General features: G+C 45.4%; 1 protein-coding gene across 4 annotated transcripts in view; it reads left to right on the top strand.

The window, feature by feature from the left end:
• APLP2 (amyloid beta precursor like protein 2) overlaps window positions 1-18,836 on the top strand; it is a 77,480-nt gene extending 58,644 nt beyond the window's left edge. The window contains exons 9-18 of one of the 4 annotated variants that reach the window (XM_030917530.1): window positions 817-891; window positions 2,435-2,593; window positions 3,958-4,086; window positions 7,128-7,227; window positions 9,053-9,205; window positions 10,693-10,728; window positions 13,998-14,083; window positions 15,101-15,175; window positions 15,945-16,100; window positions 17,385-18,836. In XM_030917530.1, the coding sequence (XP_030773390.1) occupies window positions 817-891; window positions 2,435-2,593; window positions 3,958-4,086; window positions 7,128-7,227; window positions 9,053-9,205; window positions 10,693-10,728; window positions 13,998-14,083; window positions 15,101-15,175; window positions 15,945-16,100; window positions 17,385-17,486 (1,071 nt within the window). In that variant the 3' untranslated portion in view covers window positions 17,487-18,836. The remainder of the gene's footprint in view (window positions 1-816; window positions 892-2,434; window positions 2,594-3,957; window positions 4,087-7,127; window positions 7,228-9,052; window positions 9,206-10,692; window positions 10,729-13,997; window positions 14,084-15,100; window positions 15,176-15,944; window positions 16,101-17,384) is intronic. The other 3 variants (XM_030917532.1, XM_030917531.1, XM_030917533.1) reach the window with 3 other exon arrangements.
• Window positions 18,837-19,456: the final 620 nt, after the last annotated feature.

Here is a 19,456-nt window from a genome sequence, read left to right as displayed (position 1 = left end):
GCCTTCTGGGTGGACTTCTTCCCCACCTGCATCTGGATAATAATATAATTACCCTCTGAGCACTTAGCATGTCCCAGACACTCTGCTGAGTACTTCCTATACCGTTATCTGCCTTTTTTTTCTTTTTTTTTTGGCAATTAACTTGCTTTAAAATTTCTTTTATTTTAAAGAAGGAAACTTTGTATCACTGTTATCAATAAAAAGCTAGTACCATTTGCCATGAGAAGAAAGTGACCAACCATACAAATATATTCGATGAAAACAAACATGTCCAAATACATGCTAGCCAGATACTGCTGTCTGTGGAAGGTTCTGAGTCTCAGGTGTTTCTTTTCCTTTAAAAGGGTTATAAGAGAGCAGCAGGAGCACCAAAGTGCATCTTTTCTTTTGGATTTACTCAGGATTGAAAGAGAATTGAAAAGGGAATGTCTTGCTAGGCCTAAGCTCCACCCCAATCCCACACAGTCCCATGCTGGGCTTACCGTTTGAAAAATGCTCATTGTTTTATCCACATCAGCTCTGAAAAGTAGGTATTAACCTCAATTTTTTTGGTGAGGACACTAAGGCACAGAGACTTTTAAATAACTTACCCAAGGTTATGTAACAAAGAGGTCATGGAATTGAGGCTCCATCTGAGGATAGTTGAGGCCTAGAACCTTCTGTGGCAGTAACAATGCTAAGCTCATGAGGGATCATGTGATTGGTTTCCTTTTGTAGTTTCCTATTAGATTTAGCATCTGACGGTATTTTTAGAAAATGGAGGAGTTGTTTCAGGGCACTAATCACTGCTGACAGTGTTTTCGACCTTTGTTCTAGGTAAAGAAGGAATGGGAAGAGGCAGAGCTTCAAGCAAAGAACCTCCCCAAAGCAGAGAGGCAGACTCTGATCCAGGTAAGATGCTTTCTCCAGGGACATAGCCTTCAGCCTCACCACTGGAAAATACGGTCAGAGCCCCATTCCCAACGAAGTTAGAATTGGACACCGCCTCCTTTTAGGTGAGGGCTTACAAGGAAGTTGCAGCTGGCCTATTTTCTTTTTCACCTCACGTATTGCTCACCTATGGTAGAAGAAAACCAAACCCCCACCAGAGCGCACCTAATTCATGCCAGAAGGTAACCTTAGCTCAGCTGCCTCTTGTTAATTCTGCTTTCCTGGCAAAAGTCCTCTGCCATTTTCAATCTTAGACTGTGACTTGTTTTTCAGCAGTACTGAATTTTTTTAAGACTAATTGAAAGTCAAAGGATAGAAAATAAAGATCTCTGATACAATTCATCTCTAACTTTGTTGACTATAACTAAAATCATAGCAGCAAACTGCACTCCCCTTCAGTGGAAGAGTGTTGGCTAAGAATAGGGATAGCGATTTCCAGGACTGATTTGGTTTTTACAAAACTGATTGTGTAAATTTTAAATCATTTTATGTTTAGCTGAAATGTCTTTCCTCCAAATGTTAACACTTTAATAAAGTGTTAAAAGTAATTTTATTTATTTATTTATTTTTTTTTTTTTTTTTTTTTTTTTTTTTTTTTTTTTGAGACGGAGTCTCGCTCTGTCGCCCAGGCTGGAGTGCAGTGGCCGGATCTCAGCTCACTGCAAGCTCCGCCTCCTGGGTTCACGCCATTCTCCTGCCTCAGCCTCCTGAGTAGCTGGGACTACAGGCGCCCGCCAGGTCGCCCGGCTAGATTTTTGTATTTTTAGTAGAGACGGGGTTTCACCATGTTAGCCAGGATGGTCTTGATCTCCTGACCTCGTGATCCGCCCGTCTCGGCCTCCCAAAGTGCTGGGATTACAGGCTTGAGCCACCGCGCCCGGCCGTAAAAGTAATTTTAACAACTTTTTTTATTGATCATTTAGAATATCTAACAATTTTAATTCCTACAGAAGCCAATGCATTTTGTTCAGGGAAATTTAGTTCAGCAGGCTTAAACTGACCTGTAAACCTGGCCGGATACCTCACAGAAAACGTGCCCTTCATGATTTTATTGACAGTAATGGCAAAAACCACAATTATTTTTGCACCAACCTAATGACAGGAATGCTTCAACAGAACTTACGACATATCTCCCATTGGTCAGTGGTCTCAGGGTTTGGAAGTTGGTGCCTTGCTGCAATGTGGGAAGGACAGTGTTCCTTTTTTTATAGTGCATATTGAGGCCTTGGGCTTGCAGGCAGTAGCACTTTCAGTTATACGTATATTAAGGAAGCCCTCTGACACTGAGATTTAACTTGCTCTCTTTAAAGAAGGAAGTAATTCTCCTGATAGAAGTAGAAGGAAGGTAGAATGAAGTAGACTGGATCCTACCCTTGCTCCACTCTCCGAACCTGTTACTGTCTTGCATGGGCACTGACAGGAGAAGCACTGTGGTCTAAGGTTGCTTGCTTATGCTTCCTCCGGGTGCCACAAATCATATGTGGTTCCTGCTCTCTCGGTTTAGCACTTCCAAGCCATGGTTAAAGCTTTAGAGAAGGAAGCAGCCAGTGAAAAGCAGCAGCTGGTGGAGACTCACCTGGCCCGAGTGGAGGCTATGCTGAACGACCGCCGTCGGATGGCCCTGGAGAACTACCTGGCTGCCTTGCAGTCTGACCCACCACGGGTGAGTCGCAGACAGAGCCAAATCATTGATGAGTCCTGCGCCTAGTGCTGCCTGTCCTGAGGTGGTGTATGTAGGGGACCAGTGTATGACACTCAGGTCAGTAAAAGTGACATTTGTATGACAAGTTCTGGCAAAGCTGAAGCTAAGAAAAGACGATTAGGGAGGAAAAGGTATTACATTCCAGTATCTGTGTATATATGCTAAGCATGACATCGCTTTTTTTTTTTTTTTTGGTGAGGCGGAGTCTCGCTCTGTCGCCCAGGCTGGAGTGCAGTGACCGGATCTCAGCTCACTGCAAGCTCCGCCTCCCGGGCCCACGCCATTCTCCTGCCTCAGCCTCCGGAGTAGCTGGGACCACAGGCGCCCGCCACCGCGCCCGGCTAATTTTTTTTTTTTTTGTATTTTTAGTAGAGACGGGGTTTCACCATGTTAGCCAGGATGGTCTCGATCTCCTGACCTTGTGATCCGCCTGCCTCAGCCTCCCAAAGTGCTGGGATTACAGGCGTGAGCCACCGCACCCGGCTAGCATGACATCGCTTTATGCCTGTGTATACCACCTGTGATGTGAAGTGTTTTACACTAGAAAAGTATAACCTTGGGAAATTGATTGGTAATTATCCAGTTATTGAACTTCCTTTCAAAGAATGGAAACATGCTTTTCATGAAGACTTTTGAAGAAGTTACATTGTAAATAGATTATGAAGAAAGGGATAAAGTAATTTCTTCTGAAACTCTTGTGTGAGTGGTCTCAAATGATTTTGTCCCTTAACACTAACCTGCCTTGCTTTGGGGGATGGAAAGAATTAGGAAGATATTTGCATCCTTAAGTAAGCCAGTTCAAGTCTTCTCTCTTTGGGAGACACAGGAGACTACCTAGCTTGTAATTCAGACGTCAGAGGCTGAGCCAGGAAAAAGGACAGATCTGAAGAGAATAGTGGGCTGGAGATTCTGGAAAATACTGTATATTAAGGAGCCGATATAACTTTAGAACTTAGTTTTGCTATTTTACCTAGACAGTTTTTTAGTTACTTGGTAAGCTAAAAAAGCTTTCAGAGTTACAGCTTTCATTCTTGTGCCTAGCTGAGCTTTACGTTCTTTTTTTTTTTTTTTTTTTTGAGACGGAGTCTCGCTCTGTCTCCCGGGCTGGAGTGCAGTGGCCAGATCTCAGCTCATTGCAAGCTCCGCCTCCCAGGTTTACGCCATTCTCCTGCCTCAGCCTCCCGAGTAGCTGGGACTACAGGCGCCCGCCACCTCGCCCGGCTAAGCTTTACATTCTTAAGTGAACAACTTTTTAAGCTTTTGTTTTCCTGCCTATTTTCAATTCTCTAGTCTCTGGATATTAAAACAACTGTTCTCTCTTGCAGCCTCATCGCATTCTCCAGGCCTTACGGCGTTATGTCCGTGCTGAAAACAAAGATCGCCTGCATACCATCCGTCATTACCAGCATGTGTTGGCTGTTGACCCAGAAAAGGCGGCCCAGATGAAATCCCAGGTACAGTAGATGAGTAGAAATTGTTGCCGTGAGGGCATTTCCAGTGGGGAACATGATGCCTTGACTAATGGTTGAACAGCACTACTGGTTGAACAGGACTGCTAGTTGCACTTGTTATTAGTCCTTAGAAAATGATTTTTGATTTCCGAAGACATTGGGTACATGAGCTGGTTTTTGCAAGGGTACTATTTTTAAAACATCTTTTTTTATACTTTTTTGTATTAACTACTTTGTACTTAAACAATTTCCGATTTTTTTATATTATTTATTTCTGATTTAAGTATTGCCAGAACCAATATTCAAGATTCTTTTCTAGGTATATTTATCAAGCAGATCTTAAAAATTGGTCTCTTGTTTTGTGCAGTATAGTTTTTGTTTAGACAGACACTTTTACATTCCTAGGTTTTGTCCAGCTTTACTTTCATCTACAGAGGTTTGTTTCTGGTTCCTATTTCTAATATTGGTGGTGTTCATATATTAACTTGAGTTTTACTTTCTTGTATTCATAAAAATGAACTTGCCTACAAGACTGCTAGCTTCCGTGTAAACAGGAAGTCTCGTAGCCCATCCTGTTAGTTTTCCTAGAGGGCCTTATAGTAACAACGCTGATCTTATTTCATTTCCTCTCATATTGTAACTACAGTGCTGTGCCGATTGTGAGTGCCAGGGTACGTGGGCTCACTTACTGCACGGGTGCTGCCTGTCAGTCCAGAAACCCTCCTTCCCCACAGTTGGTGTGTGTGTGAAGATGAAAAGGAAACGTGCCTAAAGGCCTTTGGGGTATTGGAGCTGAGCTGCTCCATTTGTGGAGCTGGGGTCTGTCTGAGTGCCAGACTCCACACTGGCATTCAGTGCTGCCGGGCTGACTCCCTTGAGTGCCCTTGAGCAGCTCACATGCTAGTGTAGAGATAGTGAAGAGCAGGTGTTTTGTGGGTTTTTTTGTTTGTTTTTTGAGACGGAGTCCCACTCTATCACTCAGGCTGGACTGCAATGGCGCCATCTCAGCTCACTGCAACCTCCACCTCCCGGGTTCAAACAGTTCACTTGCTTTTGGGGTCTACTTGATTTTTGAAAAGATTTAATCACTTTCCAAACTTCCTGTTTTAAAATTAAATTATTGTGTTGTATTTTAGCCAGTTTTGTGTGAGAGTAGAAGGGAAGGAGAGATTTTGATCAGTATAGTAAATAGAGAATTCCTGCAAGTGAGATCAAGCTTCCACACCAAGTAATGTGAGAAGTAGAACCTTCCCGTCTTAGAACACCTTTGGGGAGAAAACCCAGCTCTCCTGTCTGTTACTTACTGTCTGCTCTTAGCTGTAATTCTGGCAAAGCTTACCTTCTGCCTTGTTCCCTATTCTGTTATCTAAACATTAGAAAAATTTGCAGATGTTCAGCCTGTTGTAACTTGTGCCATATCTGCTTGTCTGGATATGAGTTTACCCCTATACTATAGCCAGTGGTTTGCTGTAGAGACACTAATTTCCAGTCTCCCACCCTGTGGTTCTTGTCCTCTGTGAGCGTATGAACTGTCCTCTCTCACACAGCTATCTGTTCCTCTGGGGAGGTGTAGCAGGACAACGCTTGCTGAACCTGTGGGTGTTGCATTTTGGCTCCATTTGCATTTTTTCTTCAAGGCACTCTTGTGCTTTCCTTGATTGACACAATGGCAAATATAAAATTAAATTGCTTTCATCCTTGCTTTGAAAGGTCAGAGAGATGTCAGTCTACAATAAAAGCATCTTTCCATTTAGCTTTTTTTCTCATGTTGACCCTTGATGTTAATGGCCTCAGTTCAACCATGTAATTAATCCATTGGTTTCCAGCGCCCTCTTTAGGAAAAGGTTGGTAATTGCAGGTCTAACCAGGCAGGGATGACTTTGCTTTTTAAGCTTATGGGAGCTACAGCAACACACCTCGCCATGTCATTGGGGTGGATGCTAGCCCAAGTCACCTTTCACTTCCATCCCGAAAAGCTATAAAAATAGTGACCACTTCTAATGGCTTTTTTTTTTTTTTTTTTTTTAATGAATAACCTTAGAACTTTTGCATTCAGAAAAGGCAGTGAGCTGTGGTAGATGAGTCTTCCTGTATCACCCCCTTAAAATCAGGTTTATTTATACCTCAGCATGAGTTTTTCAAAAAATAACAATTTAGTTAAATAGGAATAAACTAATTCTTTATTTACCACAATAATCATTTAAGCAATTGCTTCACTAAGCAAAATCCATAATAGTTCCCTGTGTTGCCAAGTCTACTTTTCAGCCAGTAATTTCAGTCTTTTTTAATCCCATCTAATCTGACCAGTGGTAGAAATCGACTGACTCTCTTCTTTCACTCAGCAAAACCTTACGGAACGTTCAGCATTGTACAAATTGGGGTTCTTTTTTTTGTTGTTAAACTCAATATGATTAGTATTAAGTGCCTCGAATGAAAATCCAGTAGCTAGTGGCCATTTTTTAGTAAATTGTCTCTTAACTTGGAGCACTCTCTTTAGATAAATTCTCACATCAGCTGGGGGAATTATACAGTTTGAACACTTTTTTTTTTTTTTTTGAGACAGGATCTTGCTCTGTTGCCTAGGTTGGAGTGCAGTAGCACAGTCATAGCTCACTGTAGCCTAAACCTCCTGGGCTCCAGTGATCCTCCAGCCTTAGCCTCCCAAGTAGCTGTGACTACAGGCACACAGTACTATGCCTGGCTAATTTTTGCATTTTTGGTAGAGGCAGGGTTTCATCATGTTGGCCAGGCTGGTCTCAAACTCCTTGGCTCAAGTGATCCTCCTGTGTCACCCTCCCAAAGTGCTAGAATGACAGGTGTGAGCCACCACGCCCAGGCTGAACACGTTCTTATACTTTAGCAGTCAGTAAATATGGCGTGAGGGGTAATACATTTCCCCTGACCAGTTGCTTTGCTAGACTCTGTAGAGAATATACTTTGTAAAGTGGTTTTTCCAGAAGTTGTGTCGATGTTCCAGCTGCAGGTTCCCTCCTGGCCTAGTTGTTTTCAGTCACAACACCTCTGCACCCTAACTCTGCTTCCAGGTGATGACACATCTCCACGTGATTGAAGAAAGAAGGAACCAAAGCCTCTCTCTGCTCTACAAAGTACCTTATGTAGCCCAAGAAATTCAAGAGGAAATTGGTGGGTACCAGCTGTTTGTGTCAAGGTCATGTGGGACTTGTTGCAGAGGCTCAGGAGTGAAAGCTAGGCAAGAGTAGAGAGACACGAGCAAGCAAGGCGTGTGAAGTGGGGCATTAGCACACCCTGGCTTCAGAAGCCTGGAATCCACTGGAGCTTCCATGGCAAGGTGAAGGAGGAACCAAGGACAGATGCACTGGCTGTGAGCCATGGAGCCTTGGGTTTCACTGACCTTCACTCCGTTAGCGGAAGAATATCTGGGGTATGAAATTGCAAGAGACTAGGAGATTTCCTGTTACCATTTTCCTCCTTAATTCTGATTATTCCAGGCACCTGATTTTATATAATTCTCACCTCCTCTTCCTCTCCCAGTCTTTATCTTCTTCATTTATTCAACAGGTTTTATTATGTCTGCTGTGTGTCGCAGAATAAAATGGTCCACAAGCAGATAGTACCTGCTGGAGTTCATGTGACGATAGGAGAAAAACAGTAAAACAAAATAAATGTCAGGTGGTGATAAGTGCTGTGCAGAGTTAAAACTCGGGCAGAGTGGTAGAGAGCGGCTGCTGGGGGCAGCTGGCTCTGGGGATGGTGGCCTGAGATCCAAATGGTAAGATCACAGTGGGAGAGCACGTTGGTAGCAGAGTGAGCGGCAGCTACAAAGGCCCCAGGTGGAAGTCAGGCATCACATTTAAGTAGATCAGTGTGGCTACAACATGGCAAAGGGGATGCGGCCAAAGGATGCAGGGACCAGATCAGGAAGAAATGTCAGCAAAATCAAGGAGTTTGGTTTTTATTTTAGGATAATGGGAAGCCGTTAGAGGATTTTCAGCTAGGGAAAGACTAGATCTGGATTATGAATTTTTAAAAGCTCACTTGGCTGCTTTGTGTAGAGTCGATTAAAATTAGAAACCAGCCAGGAAGCGATTATAGAAATCCAGGAGAGTGCTGTTGGGAGTGTGCACTGAAGGGGTGATGGGGTAGGAGAAGGAGTGCCCCAGGGACAGCTGGGGACGGTCTCTAGGATGTGTTCTGAGGGGAGTGTGTGGGGCTGCGCCCAGGGCTGCGTGTGCGGTTGGGGGAGCGGCATCAAGAATTGCACTTAGGGTTCCACTGTGGGCAGCTCGGGGATGGTGGCACCATGGCCAACTGAGCTGGAGAAGGAAATCCGGAGCTCTCTTGATACATGTTAAGATAGAAATTTCTGTTGGATGTTATGCGGAGATCTAAGTAGGATTTAGGTGCGGCAGAGGTCAGGCGGTAGGTCCAGAATTCAGGCCTGGGAGTCATGGTATGTGGTCAGTATTGAAAACTGGCATCGGGGAGAAGTAGGTCAGAGGGTGTGAAGCGGTAGTTGTAGTTATGTGGGGTGGATACGTCTAGAGATGGGATGGACAGCGTGAGGACTGTAGTTAGTAATACTGTACTATGTACTAAAAATTTGTCGAGAGTAGATTTGGGGTATTCTTATTTTTTAAAAAAGTAACTCTGAAAGGTGATGTGTGTGTTCGCTTGACTACAGAAATCATTTCACGGTGTATATGTATATCAAATCATTGTATACCTTAAATATGTACAGTTTTTAAAATCCCCAAAATCTGTGGTGTTGTGGATACCACTTAACTGGAGTGTGGAGGTGGAGGCAGGGGTGCGTGGGACGACGCCCTAGGGTCCCTGGTGCTGGGGCTCTGTGGTGCCACAGAATCAGGGAAGGTGTTTCAGGCAGGAGCTGGGAGCCACAGTGGGTCTTGGAGCTCTAGAGCATCCTGCGCCTGGACACCAGGCCCTTCTGAAGCCTGCTCTCTGTCCCCTGCCCTGTCTTCATCAGATGAGCTCCTTCAGGAGCAGCGTGCAGACGTGGACCAGTTCACTGCCTCCATCTCAGAGACCCCTGTGGACGTCCGGGTGAGCTCTGAGGAGAGTGAGGAGATCCCGCCGTTCCACCCCTTCCACCCCTTCCCAGCCTTACCTGAGAATGAAGGTGTGTATGGGCGACGGTGCCACTTCTGGGCAGCAGGGGGAGGACAAAATGAGAGAATTGAAGTCAATGTTTTGAAAACCAAGTTGAGTTGGGAGATGGTGTTCCTGTGAGAGTCAGGGGAAGGGAGACCGGATTCATTGAACACCTACTGTGTGCAAGGAGCCTGCTAGATGCTTTCAAATCATTGGTGTCAATGTCACCATGAAGTTAAGACTAATTCTCCTGTTTCAAGATGGGTGGCTTCAAACCCCCACTTCTTCCAACTTGTGCACTTCTTACATGTGGGAGGCACTTGGCAGTTGAAACAGCACCTTCCTGTTAGGCTGTTACCTTTGCCCAGCTGTCTTGGGAGGTAGGTGCTGGAGAGGCTGAGGAGGTGACAGGGCTGGTGCAGGGTCATATCTCTGACATGAGGTGGGGTAAGAAGCTGTTCCTCTGGCTCCTAGGCAGACGTTCTTCCCTCTTCCCTTGCTGGTTCTCAGTGTCTAAGAGGATCTCTAAAAGCTGTGAGCCTGCTCCAGAAATAAACAAGTTGCTGAGCCCAGTGCCCTGAGAGTAGTCCCCCTCGTCAGTTCTGTTTGTTGCTGTTGCTGCTGATAGGGTGATGTTAAGAATGGCCCACAGCTATGCCATAGTCCTTGTTACATGCCTGCGTTAGCTAAGCATCTCAGCGGCTGCTCTCCATCCTCACAGTAACCCTCGCAGGTGGATAGTCGAGTGTCCCCAAGTGGGGATTCTGAGGTGTAAAGAGGTTAAGTAACTTGCCCAAGGTCATGGAGCTTGTAAGTGGAGAGTCAGGAGTTGAACCCAAGCCAATCTGGTCCTGCAGTCACAGACCTGACGGGATATAGCACTGGAACAGAGGCCTCAGGAAGGCATCAGATTGGGAGTAGGGGGATGGAGGTACATCCATGTTAGCCTTCAGACCTTAACGGAAATGCCTTCTAAACTAATTATCCCAGAGCAGTTGACTCTTCAGAAATAAAACAGGATCTGAGGAAGTGGCAGATAGATGAAGAGGCACCGTGCCATTCCCAAATCTCCGTGGGTTTGTTGCGTGGCCATGCTTAGAAAACTTCTTATGTGCTTATTGGGGGTCAGGGCAGCTTGTATATACCTGAACTAGGACCTTATCTCCCTGTCAGCAAACCATAACCAACACTGACTTCAATTTTCGCTTTTTTCTAAGAAAAATATTTATGTGGGCTAAGCTAAATAGTGCAGGCATCTCCCAAAGTTTCCCTAAAAAGGCCCAAGACAGACCTGCTTTTTTTCTCTCTTATCAAGGATACCCTCCAGTGATTTGCTGTGGCTTTTACTACTGGTTTGTTTGTGGGATAGTTCAGGCATGGTGTTTTTAAGGAGGAGTACTTTTTGTTCACTTTATAGAGAAATTCTAAGATAGAAATTTTAAAAGAAGCCATTTTCTTTCTTAATCTCCTTTTGTGCTATTTTATTTTGTTTTTTATTGTTTTCCTTTCTGCTAGACACTCAGCCGGAGTTGTACCACCCAATGAAAAAAGGTTGGTTTGTCCAAGATGTTCCCTTTAAGACTTTCATTCCTCTCCACTCCCCAGTGTGTCCAAAGCTTCATGTTCTGTTTCATGCCATCACCTGGCTTTCCCCACCTCATTTCTTCCGGCGCGGCTGTGGGTGGAGTCAGAGCAGCCCCACCTCCATGTTGCTAACAAGCTGACCTGACTCCAGCACTCCGAGGCCAGTCTCTGTGGCATTGGTTACTGCGTGGTCATGCTAAGCTTTCCCTCTGGGATGTCAGAGAATGCACAGCAGCCAAAATAGATTTCATGACTCTTTTAATCTGGGTAGATTTTTAGAAGTATTTCCAACTTAGGTTGGTTGTGAACTGCTGTATCTGTGTACATATGCCTTATTTACAGTAAGGTGGAGAGTCTCTCTTTTCCCTCTTTTTCTCTGCAATTCCCATTTACGTCTTTTCTTTTTGGCTCTCCTTGCCTTTTGTCTGTGCCAGCTGTCTCATGTCCCCTGAGTTGTAGCCTTCCTCAGAACATCAGAAGCCGATGGATCAGGCCGGGCGCGGTGGCTCAAGCCTGTAATCCCAGCACTTTGGGAGGCCGAAACGGGTGGATCACGAGGTCAGGAGATCGAGACCATCCTGGCTAACACGGTGAAACCCCGTCTCTACTAAAAAATACAAAAAACTAGCCGGGCGAGGTGGCGGGCGCCTGTAGTCCCAGCTACTCGGGAGGCTGAGGCAGGAGAATGGCGTGAACCCGGGAGGCGGAGCTTGCAGTGAGCTGAGATCCGGCCACTGCATTGCACTCCCGCCCGGGCGACAGAGCAAGACTCCGTCTCAAAAAAAAAAAAAAAGAAGCCGATGGATCAAACACGTGGAGACAGTCCAGCTCACTGTACTGAGTCTCCAGTTTTCGAAAACAGTTCACGCTCCGTAAAGCACTATGGGGAATGCTTTGCATACTTGATCTTAGTCCACTGGACGTCCCTGTAGGATGGGTAGTGTTTTTAGCTTTATTTTCTATATTACATAATTGAAGAAGTTTCTGTGATGACGTAAGTGCTCTAAGAAGTGGAGGAACCAGGATTTGAACCCAGTTCTCTGTCCTCCAAGCCCATGTGATTTTATTACCTAAGCTGTTGGTGTCACGGGATCCCCCAGGTGGGTGGGCGGCCCAGTCATTGCGAATCATTTCAGCATTTCTTGTTCATAATGTGTTGTATGAGCCCGCCCTTGGCTTTGGCAGACTTCTTATGGATGGGCCAAATGGTGTTGCCTGGCTAAGAAGCTGGTGTTCTGCTTTACGCCACAGGTTGTTCTCAGAACACAAAAGTGTGATTTGAATCTTCTGAAAATGACCTACGCATAGATGCTTTATTTTATTCTACTTGGATATGCCTATTCTTGGGGATGAATGTGCCGACATTCCTTTCAACAGCATAACTGAGATGTTGAGAAAGATGAGTTTTCTAGAAGTTTAACCGGCTTTTGCCTTTATACTTAACTGTTGGGACAATTTAAACACTAACTTTGGTGTCTTGAAGTCACTTGTTTATCTTGGCTCACTGCAACCTCCTCCTCTGGGGCTCAAGCAGTCTTCCTACCTCAGCCTCCCAAGTAGGTGGGGTGACAGGTGCATGCCACCACCCTCAGCTAGTTTTTTTGTTTGTTTGTTTTTGTATTTTTAGTAGAGATGGGGTTTTGCCATGTTGTCCAGGTTGGTCTCCAACTCCTGGACTCAAGCGATCCACCCGCCTTGGCCTCCCAAAATGCTGGGATTATAGGCATGAGCCACTGTGTCCAGCGACAGTAAGCCTTTAGTTGGCTTAGTGCCACATTGCTTTTTGAATAAAATCCTGCCCATGTGACCTTTAAAATTCTGCGAGAGAGCAACATGGAAGGAGCTCAGAATTATGATTGATTGGGCTTGGTCATAAGCATCCTTGCTGAGGCAATACCCTTCCAGATCCCTCTTTCTCAAATAGTTGGAGTGCAGTATTGCTATTTCATGGGCATTTTGAGACAAAAGCTGGCTCTGATTTAACTAGAATCAAGTCGTGGACATCTTTAAAGTTGAAGCTTTAGAAAAATTGCATCATTTTTGACTGCATTGTGTTAGCTAGCCTCCAAGTTCAGCAACTGGGGAAGCTGTTACAAATTGCTGTGTGTTAAGAACAAGTCTAGTTGTGAGGCAGAAGCTCTGCTGTGGCTGTGCCTTGTGCCATTACCTGCCTTTGACGAGCCCAGGGACAGCAGTGTTTTGCGTGTCCTCATGTTGAAATCTCACTTGCAGGTAGTTACCTTAGAATGCCAGGTATACTGTCAGGTTGATCTAGTTATAAAAGGCTCATATCACAGACATTTATGTTGAACTGTATGTTATTCTGATAGCTAGAAATCACATGCTTTGGAACTAAAAATAGAGGACCGCCTCTCACGTTCCCTCCCTGGGTCTGTGCTGCACCGTCGTGCTGCGTATTTGGATACTGTCCTTCGGAGCACCACACATGAGTGATGTTGCTCAGGCAGTGTCTGACCTTGGCAAGAAGAGAGTTGCTATTCTTGCTGCTCCGTTTAGAGAAAGGTGTGCTTTCCATGCTGATATTAGAATTCTCCCTATAGATGGAATGCTTCCTTCCTGTTTATCTTCTAATAGCCACTTAGGATATGAGCATCTAGGATCCCGGCACTGAGAGGGATTCAGCGTGATGGGAGATGCAAGAAGAAATCCATAATGACAAACTGTGATTATAAATGCCATCACCTGGGAACCTCCCCAGGACCAACTGAAACTCTAAGGAAAAATAAGAGTTTAGGTTGGGGAGGGGATTTGAGGCAGAATGAATTCCCTGTGGCTTTACCTACTATGTCCAAGGCAAATGTGCAGGTTGTTGTTAGGATGGGTGCTGTGGCAGCCGGGTGTGGGTAGCAGGTACTCAGTCATTTCTCCTATAATGGTGGTGTGTGTTTCCCATGCTAGGATGCCTCTGGGCTCCACTTCTGTGTATCTTACAATAAACATTTTCTCTGAAGGCTTGCATTTCATTTTCCCAAGTTGGAGACAAGTAAGCACTCCCTCCTCCTCCATTATACCCATCAGTCTCTGCAAATGCCTGTCTCATTCATCTTCAGAGAGCACAGGGCACCCTCAGACATGTGAACGCGGTGGCAGATGAGTTGCGGGGGGAGGTGCGTGGGAGGGGCTCACTGGCCCTCAGGAGGGAGTTTGCTGCTTCTGTGCCATGGGTGTGAGATGGGCCGTCCTTGGGAACTCAGCCGTGATCTCTCTCCACACAGGATCTGGAGTGGGAGAGCAGGATGGGGGACTGATCGGTGCCGAAGAGAAAGTGATTAACAGTAAGAATAAAGTGGATGAAAACATGGTGAGCCGGTTCTTTCTTCTGCCCAACATGCTTTACTTTTGAGACTCATTAGAGTGAGTGACCTGATGTCAGATGCTTCCAGGTGCACGTCTGTTCATTTTCCACACGGTAGAAGGTTGGAGGGCTCCAACGACTCCCACAGACTGGCCGTGGTGTTTAGCATCTGGGTATGAAAAGGATTAAAGAGCCCTTCTCAGCAGTAGCTCATCTCTTGCTATAGAGTAGGAAAATAATTTACGACTAAAGATAAGAATAACCTGTTAGAGGCCATTTTCAAGTGAGTAGAGTTAATACTTGGATTAGTGTTGGGTTTTGTTCTTACACTGCCTTAGGTTTATACCCCCTTTTATTCACCTAGTATTTTCTATCATTTATAGTTCTGGATTATCCTCAACTGAGTTTGATAGTTAAATGTGGCTTTTTTTTTTTTTTTTTTTTTTTGAGAGGGGAGTGTTGCTCTGTCACCCAGGCTGGAGTGCAGTGGCACGACCTCGGCTCACTGCAAGCTCCGCCTTCTGGGTCCACGCCATTCTCCTGCCTCAGCCTCCCAAGTAGCTGGGACTACAGCTGGGCCCGCCACCACGCCAGGCTAATTTTTTGTATTTTTAGTAGAGACGGGGTTTCACCATGTTAGCCAGGATGGTCTCGATCTCCTGACCTCGTGATCCGCCTGCCTTGGCCTCCCAAAATGCTGGGATTACAGGCGTGAGCCACCGCACCAGGCCTAAATGTGGCTTTTTGGCAATGTGTTCTGAAATACGTCTCCACAACGGTTACTTGAAGGAAAACACATATAGGACCAGCTGCCATAATATAGTCTTCCCTCCATACCTGCCCCTTCATTAGGGCTTTGGGGAGTGGATTTGGAAGGCTGTGACAGAACTGGTTGGTTAATGGGGGTCCCACAGGTACCTGCTTCCTTCCATCAAGCAGCAGGTAGCAGAGGAAGGAGGCAGCAAATACTGAACTCCCCGTTCACCCCGTTGCTCACTGCCGACATTCTCATGGCTGTTTCAGGTCATCGACGAGACTCTGGATGTTAAGGAAATGATTTTCAATGCCGAGAGAGTTGGAGGCCTTGAGGAAGAGCGGGTACGTGCTTAGCTCCAGAACCTAAGGTTTCCTGTCAGTCTTAGATATTTGTCCTCTGGACCTTCTCAGTTCAAGTAGAAAGCAGGAGAGATGCCTGAGTTAATAAGGGTCCCTCATCCCCAGCTTCCCATACTTTTGGATAAGAAAGCTAAAATTAGATGGCAAGTAGTTATAAGCAACAGAGAAATGTGAATAACTCAGGTGATTGTGATACCAGGAGATTTTTCATTCATAAATGTAAAGGTGCATTTACATTATGTACGTATATTCCCAGCTACTTGGGAATTTGAAACAGGAGGATCTCTTGATCTCAGGACGCTGTAGTGTGCTATGATTGCACTTGTGAATAGCCAGTGCACTCCTGCCTAGCCAACAAAGCAAGACCTTTATCTCTTTAAAAAAAAAAAAAGTTTGCTAAATTTTATTTTTTTAATATTTATAAATCAAACTGGTATGCTCTCAAATGTTTACTTATGTGTTATAAACTCTAAAATTTTTGACAAGTACCTCACATCACGTTGATTATGTTATCAAGTTCCTATAATAATTTTGAATGTAAAAAAAAAAATTAGAATCTCCATGGAGATTGGGAAGAGTGGGCGTTCTCCGCATACGAGTGGTTCCCTGCAAAGCAGGATCTTGGTGCTACTTTGGGTTTTAGGGGCTCACCCTTCCAGGAGCGTGGCCCTCAGTGAGTTACTTGCCTCACGGCTGCCAGACGGTCACTGAGGTCACTGAGACTTTGTTCCACATCTGCTTTGTTACGTAGGAATCCGTGGGCCCACTGCGGGAGGACTTCAGTCTGAGTAGTAGTGCCCTCATTGGCCTGCTGGTCATCGCAGTGGCCATTGCCACAGTCATCGTCATCAGCCTGGTGATGCTGAGGAAGAGGCAGTATGGTACCATAAGCCACGGGATCGTGGAGGTGAGGAGCTGGGCTGCTGAGGGCCTGCTCTGCACTGTGGGCTGGGTGGGGGCGGGAACCTGTGGAATTAATAAGCATCTTTACTCCTCGAGTACTGGACATGCTGCTGTCATCAGTTCAATTACTCACTGGATTGCTCAGTCATGTGTTTGGAAATCAGCCCCTGCCACAAGGAGCTGTTGCCAAATTTCAACATTAGTTTGGGCTTTGGCTATGAATGTCAGAAAGTCGTGTGAACATTTTATGCTACAGAGGGTGAAAACTCTTTTCTCAGATTATTTCCTTAGTGTTCCTTTTTCCAGGTATGTTTTTTTTTTTTTTTTTTAATGGGGGAAGGGAGCAACAGGAAATGTACAAAGTGCTGAAGCAGACTGCTTCTGTTCTGTCTTCTGCTGGTTACTGAACTTCTCTTGCCACTCATTCCTTAGTGAATAGTGGGGATGTCCAGAGTCCCTTGATCCCTAAATATAAATACAGTAAGTACCTTAGTGAGCCCTGGGAAATTAGTGCAGATTCTGGTCTTAGTTATTTGTGTTTTTTTGTTTGTTTTTGGTTTTGGTTTTTTGGAGACAAAGAGTCTTGCTCTGTTGCCCAGGCTGGAGTGCACTGGTGTGATCTCAGCGCACTGCAACCTCTGTCTCCCGGGTTCAAGTGATTCTTGTGCCTCAGCCTCCTGCCTGGCTGAGACTACAGGTGCACGCCACCATGCCCAGCTAGTTTTTGTATTTTTAGTAGAGATAGGATTTCCCCATATTGACCAGGGTGGTCTCAAACTCCTGACTTCAAGTGATCCACCTGCCTCAGCCTCCCAAAGTGCTGGGATTACAAGCATGAGCTACTGTACCTGGCCAGTTATTTGGTTTTATCTCTTGCTGGAGACTGGCCTAGCTGTAGAATTTCAGAGTTGAAAAAGACCAGAGATCCCCTGGTCCCACTGTCTGCTTGCTAGCCTACTGCTGAGTGGCTTGCCTTGGCTGGCCCAGGTAGTAAGCAGTGGCGCGGAGCCTTGCTTGTCACCATGGTGCTAGGACATCCAGTTGACTGTCATCTTCCGTGAGGGCTAAGCTTTCAGGGCTCTCGTTTCGAAAGCATTGCCTCTTTGATCCCCTTATTTTCTTTCTCCTGTGTTTTACCACCGGTTCTCATTTGGCCTGTCCTGTGGAAACGGGCTGCTGGCTGCATTTGGTCCTCAGGGGATCGTGCAGCAAATGTGTCAGGTCTCCCAACACCCTGTGCAGGTCTCTTGCCAGACACCACAGTGACCCTCAGGTTTTGTTCTTCCAGGTTGATCCAATGCTCACCCCAGAAGAGCGTCACCTGAACAAGATGCAGAACCATGGCTATGAGAACCCTACCTACAAATACCTGGAGCAGATGCAGATCTAGGTGGCAGGGAGCACGGCAGCCCTGGCGGAGGGGTGCAGGCAGGCCAGAAGATCCCACGATGTCGACTGAGTGCCGACCAGCAGCTGCTGCCAGGGGCTGCGTCCGACATCCCGACCTCCTGGACTGTAGGACTATATAAAGTACTACTGTAGAACTGCAATTTCCATTCTTTTAAATGGGTGAAAATGTTAATATAACAATATATGATATATAAACCTTAAAAGAAAAAAATGATCTATTGCAGATATTTGATGTAGTTTTCTTTTTTAAATTAATCAGACACCCCACTTCGATTGTATCGTCTGACACATGCTGTCAATGTATAATAAATGCGAAATGTCGATTTTCAATAATAGACTTATATGCAGGCTGTCGTTCCAGTTACGTTGTGTAAGCCAACTCTTCAGGCTCATTCACTGTCCTGGCTTTTATTTAAAGAAAAAAAAGGCAGTATTCCCTTTTTAAATGAGCTTTCAGGAAGTTGCTGAGAAATGAGGTGGAATAGGGAACTGTAATGGCCACTGAAGCACGTGAGGATACCCTTGCAAAATGATGTGAAAGGACCAGCAAAATGATGTGAAAGTCCAGTGTTTCCACAGCTGGATGGCTACCTTTGTGTCTCCATAAAAGTCCCGTCACCAAGGACGTTAAAGGCATTTCATTCCAGCGTCTTCTAGAGAGCTTGCTGTATACAGATGAGGGTGTCCACTGCTGCTTTCCTTCAGAATCCAGTGCTTCCACAGAGATTAGCCTGTAGCTTGTATTTGACATTCTTCGCTGTCTGTTATTTACCTGCCGTAGCTTTTTACTGTTCACTTCTCCTTCCAACTGTCCAGATGTGCAGGCCCCTCCTCTCTGGACTTTCTCCAAAGGCACTGACCCTCGGCCTCCACTTTGTCCCCTCACCTCCACCCCTCCTGTCACCGACCCTGTGACGTTCACTCAGAGAAGACCACACCAAGGAGGCGGCCGCTGGCCCAGGAGAGAACACGGGGAGGTTTGTTTGTGTGAAAGGAAAGTAGTCCAGGCTGTCCCTGAAACTGAGTCTGTGGACACTGTGGAGCGCTTTGAACAATTGTGTTTTCTTCACATGAGTCTCTGTAATGCTTGTACAGTTGATGTTGATGCCCACAGCTTCTGCTTCTGCTTTTTCTTTTAAATCTGAAGGTTCTGGTAACCTGTGGTGTATTTTTATTTTTCTGTGACTTTTTTTTTTCCTTTTTCCTCCCCTTTGACCCTATTCATGTCTCCACCCACTATGCACAGATTAAACTTCACCTACAAACTCCTTAATATGATCTGTGGAGAATGTACACATTTTAAACACATCAATAAATCCTTTAACTTCCACCGAGACTGCTTGTTTCTTTGACCACGGCATTGATCTGTGTGATGCTTCTGCCCCCTGCCTCCAGGGGGGTGAGACCTGCCTTCCACGAAGGACCCCAGCTGTACCTCACTGACAGAAATATGTCTTCTCAAGCCTTGACTCTAGGGTTCCGATGCCATTTTGCATTTAGAAAACAAAGTAGAGGGAATGTCTGCATAGAGCATTTGTCTGGCAAAGTTTAGGCTACTGATATTTATTAATATGAGACTTCTTAATGCTACTGGAAAGGAGTAGGGCCTGTGGCTGAATTTTCAGAGAAATGCTTGTAGCTTCCATTTGCTTAAATAACCTGACACAGGGAGGCCCTATCCCCTCATTGATGGGGGTGTTTGGTTTGTTGCCTTGACAACTGCTTAGAGGGCTTTCTGCCTGGGGCCAGTTTTATCTACTGAGCTAAGATTTTTTTAATGCCCAGCTACAGGGAAGAGGGTCAATTCAGGGGTAAATCTCAGTCCCTACCCTAGTTTAATGCCAGTTTAAATATATGGAGTAATTATCAAGGTAATGTCATATATACTTGTGTGTAGATGTACATGTGTGTACATACATGACGAATCTTCCCTAGGATACCGGACCAAGG

The sequence above is a fragment of the Rhinopithecus roxellana genome, chromosome 15 (assembly GCF_007565055.1).
Source record: "Rhinopithecus roxellana isolate Shanxi Qingling chromosome 15, ASM756505v1, whole genome shotgun sequence".
NCBI classification, from domain to species: Eukaryota; Metazoa; Chordata; class Mammalia; order Primates; family Cercopithecidae; genus Rhinopithecus; species Rhinopithecus roxellana.
Note: the sequence above shows the minus strand (reverse complement) of the source record. Positions and strands in the feature narration are given on the sequence as shown.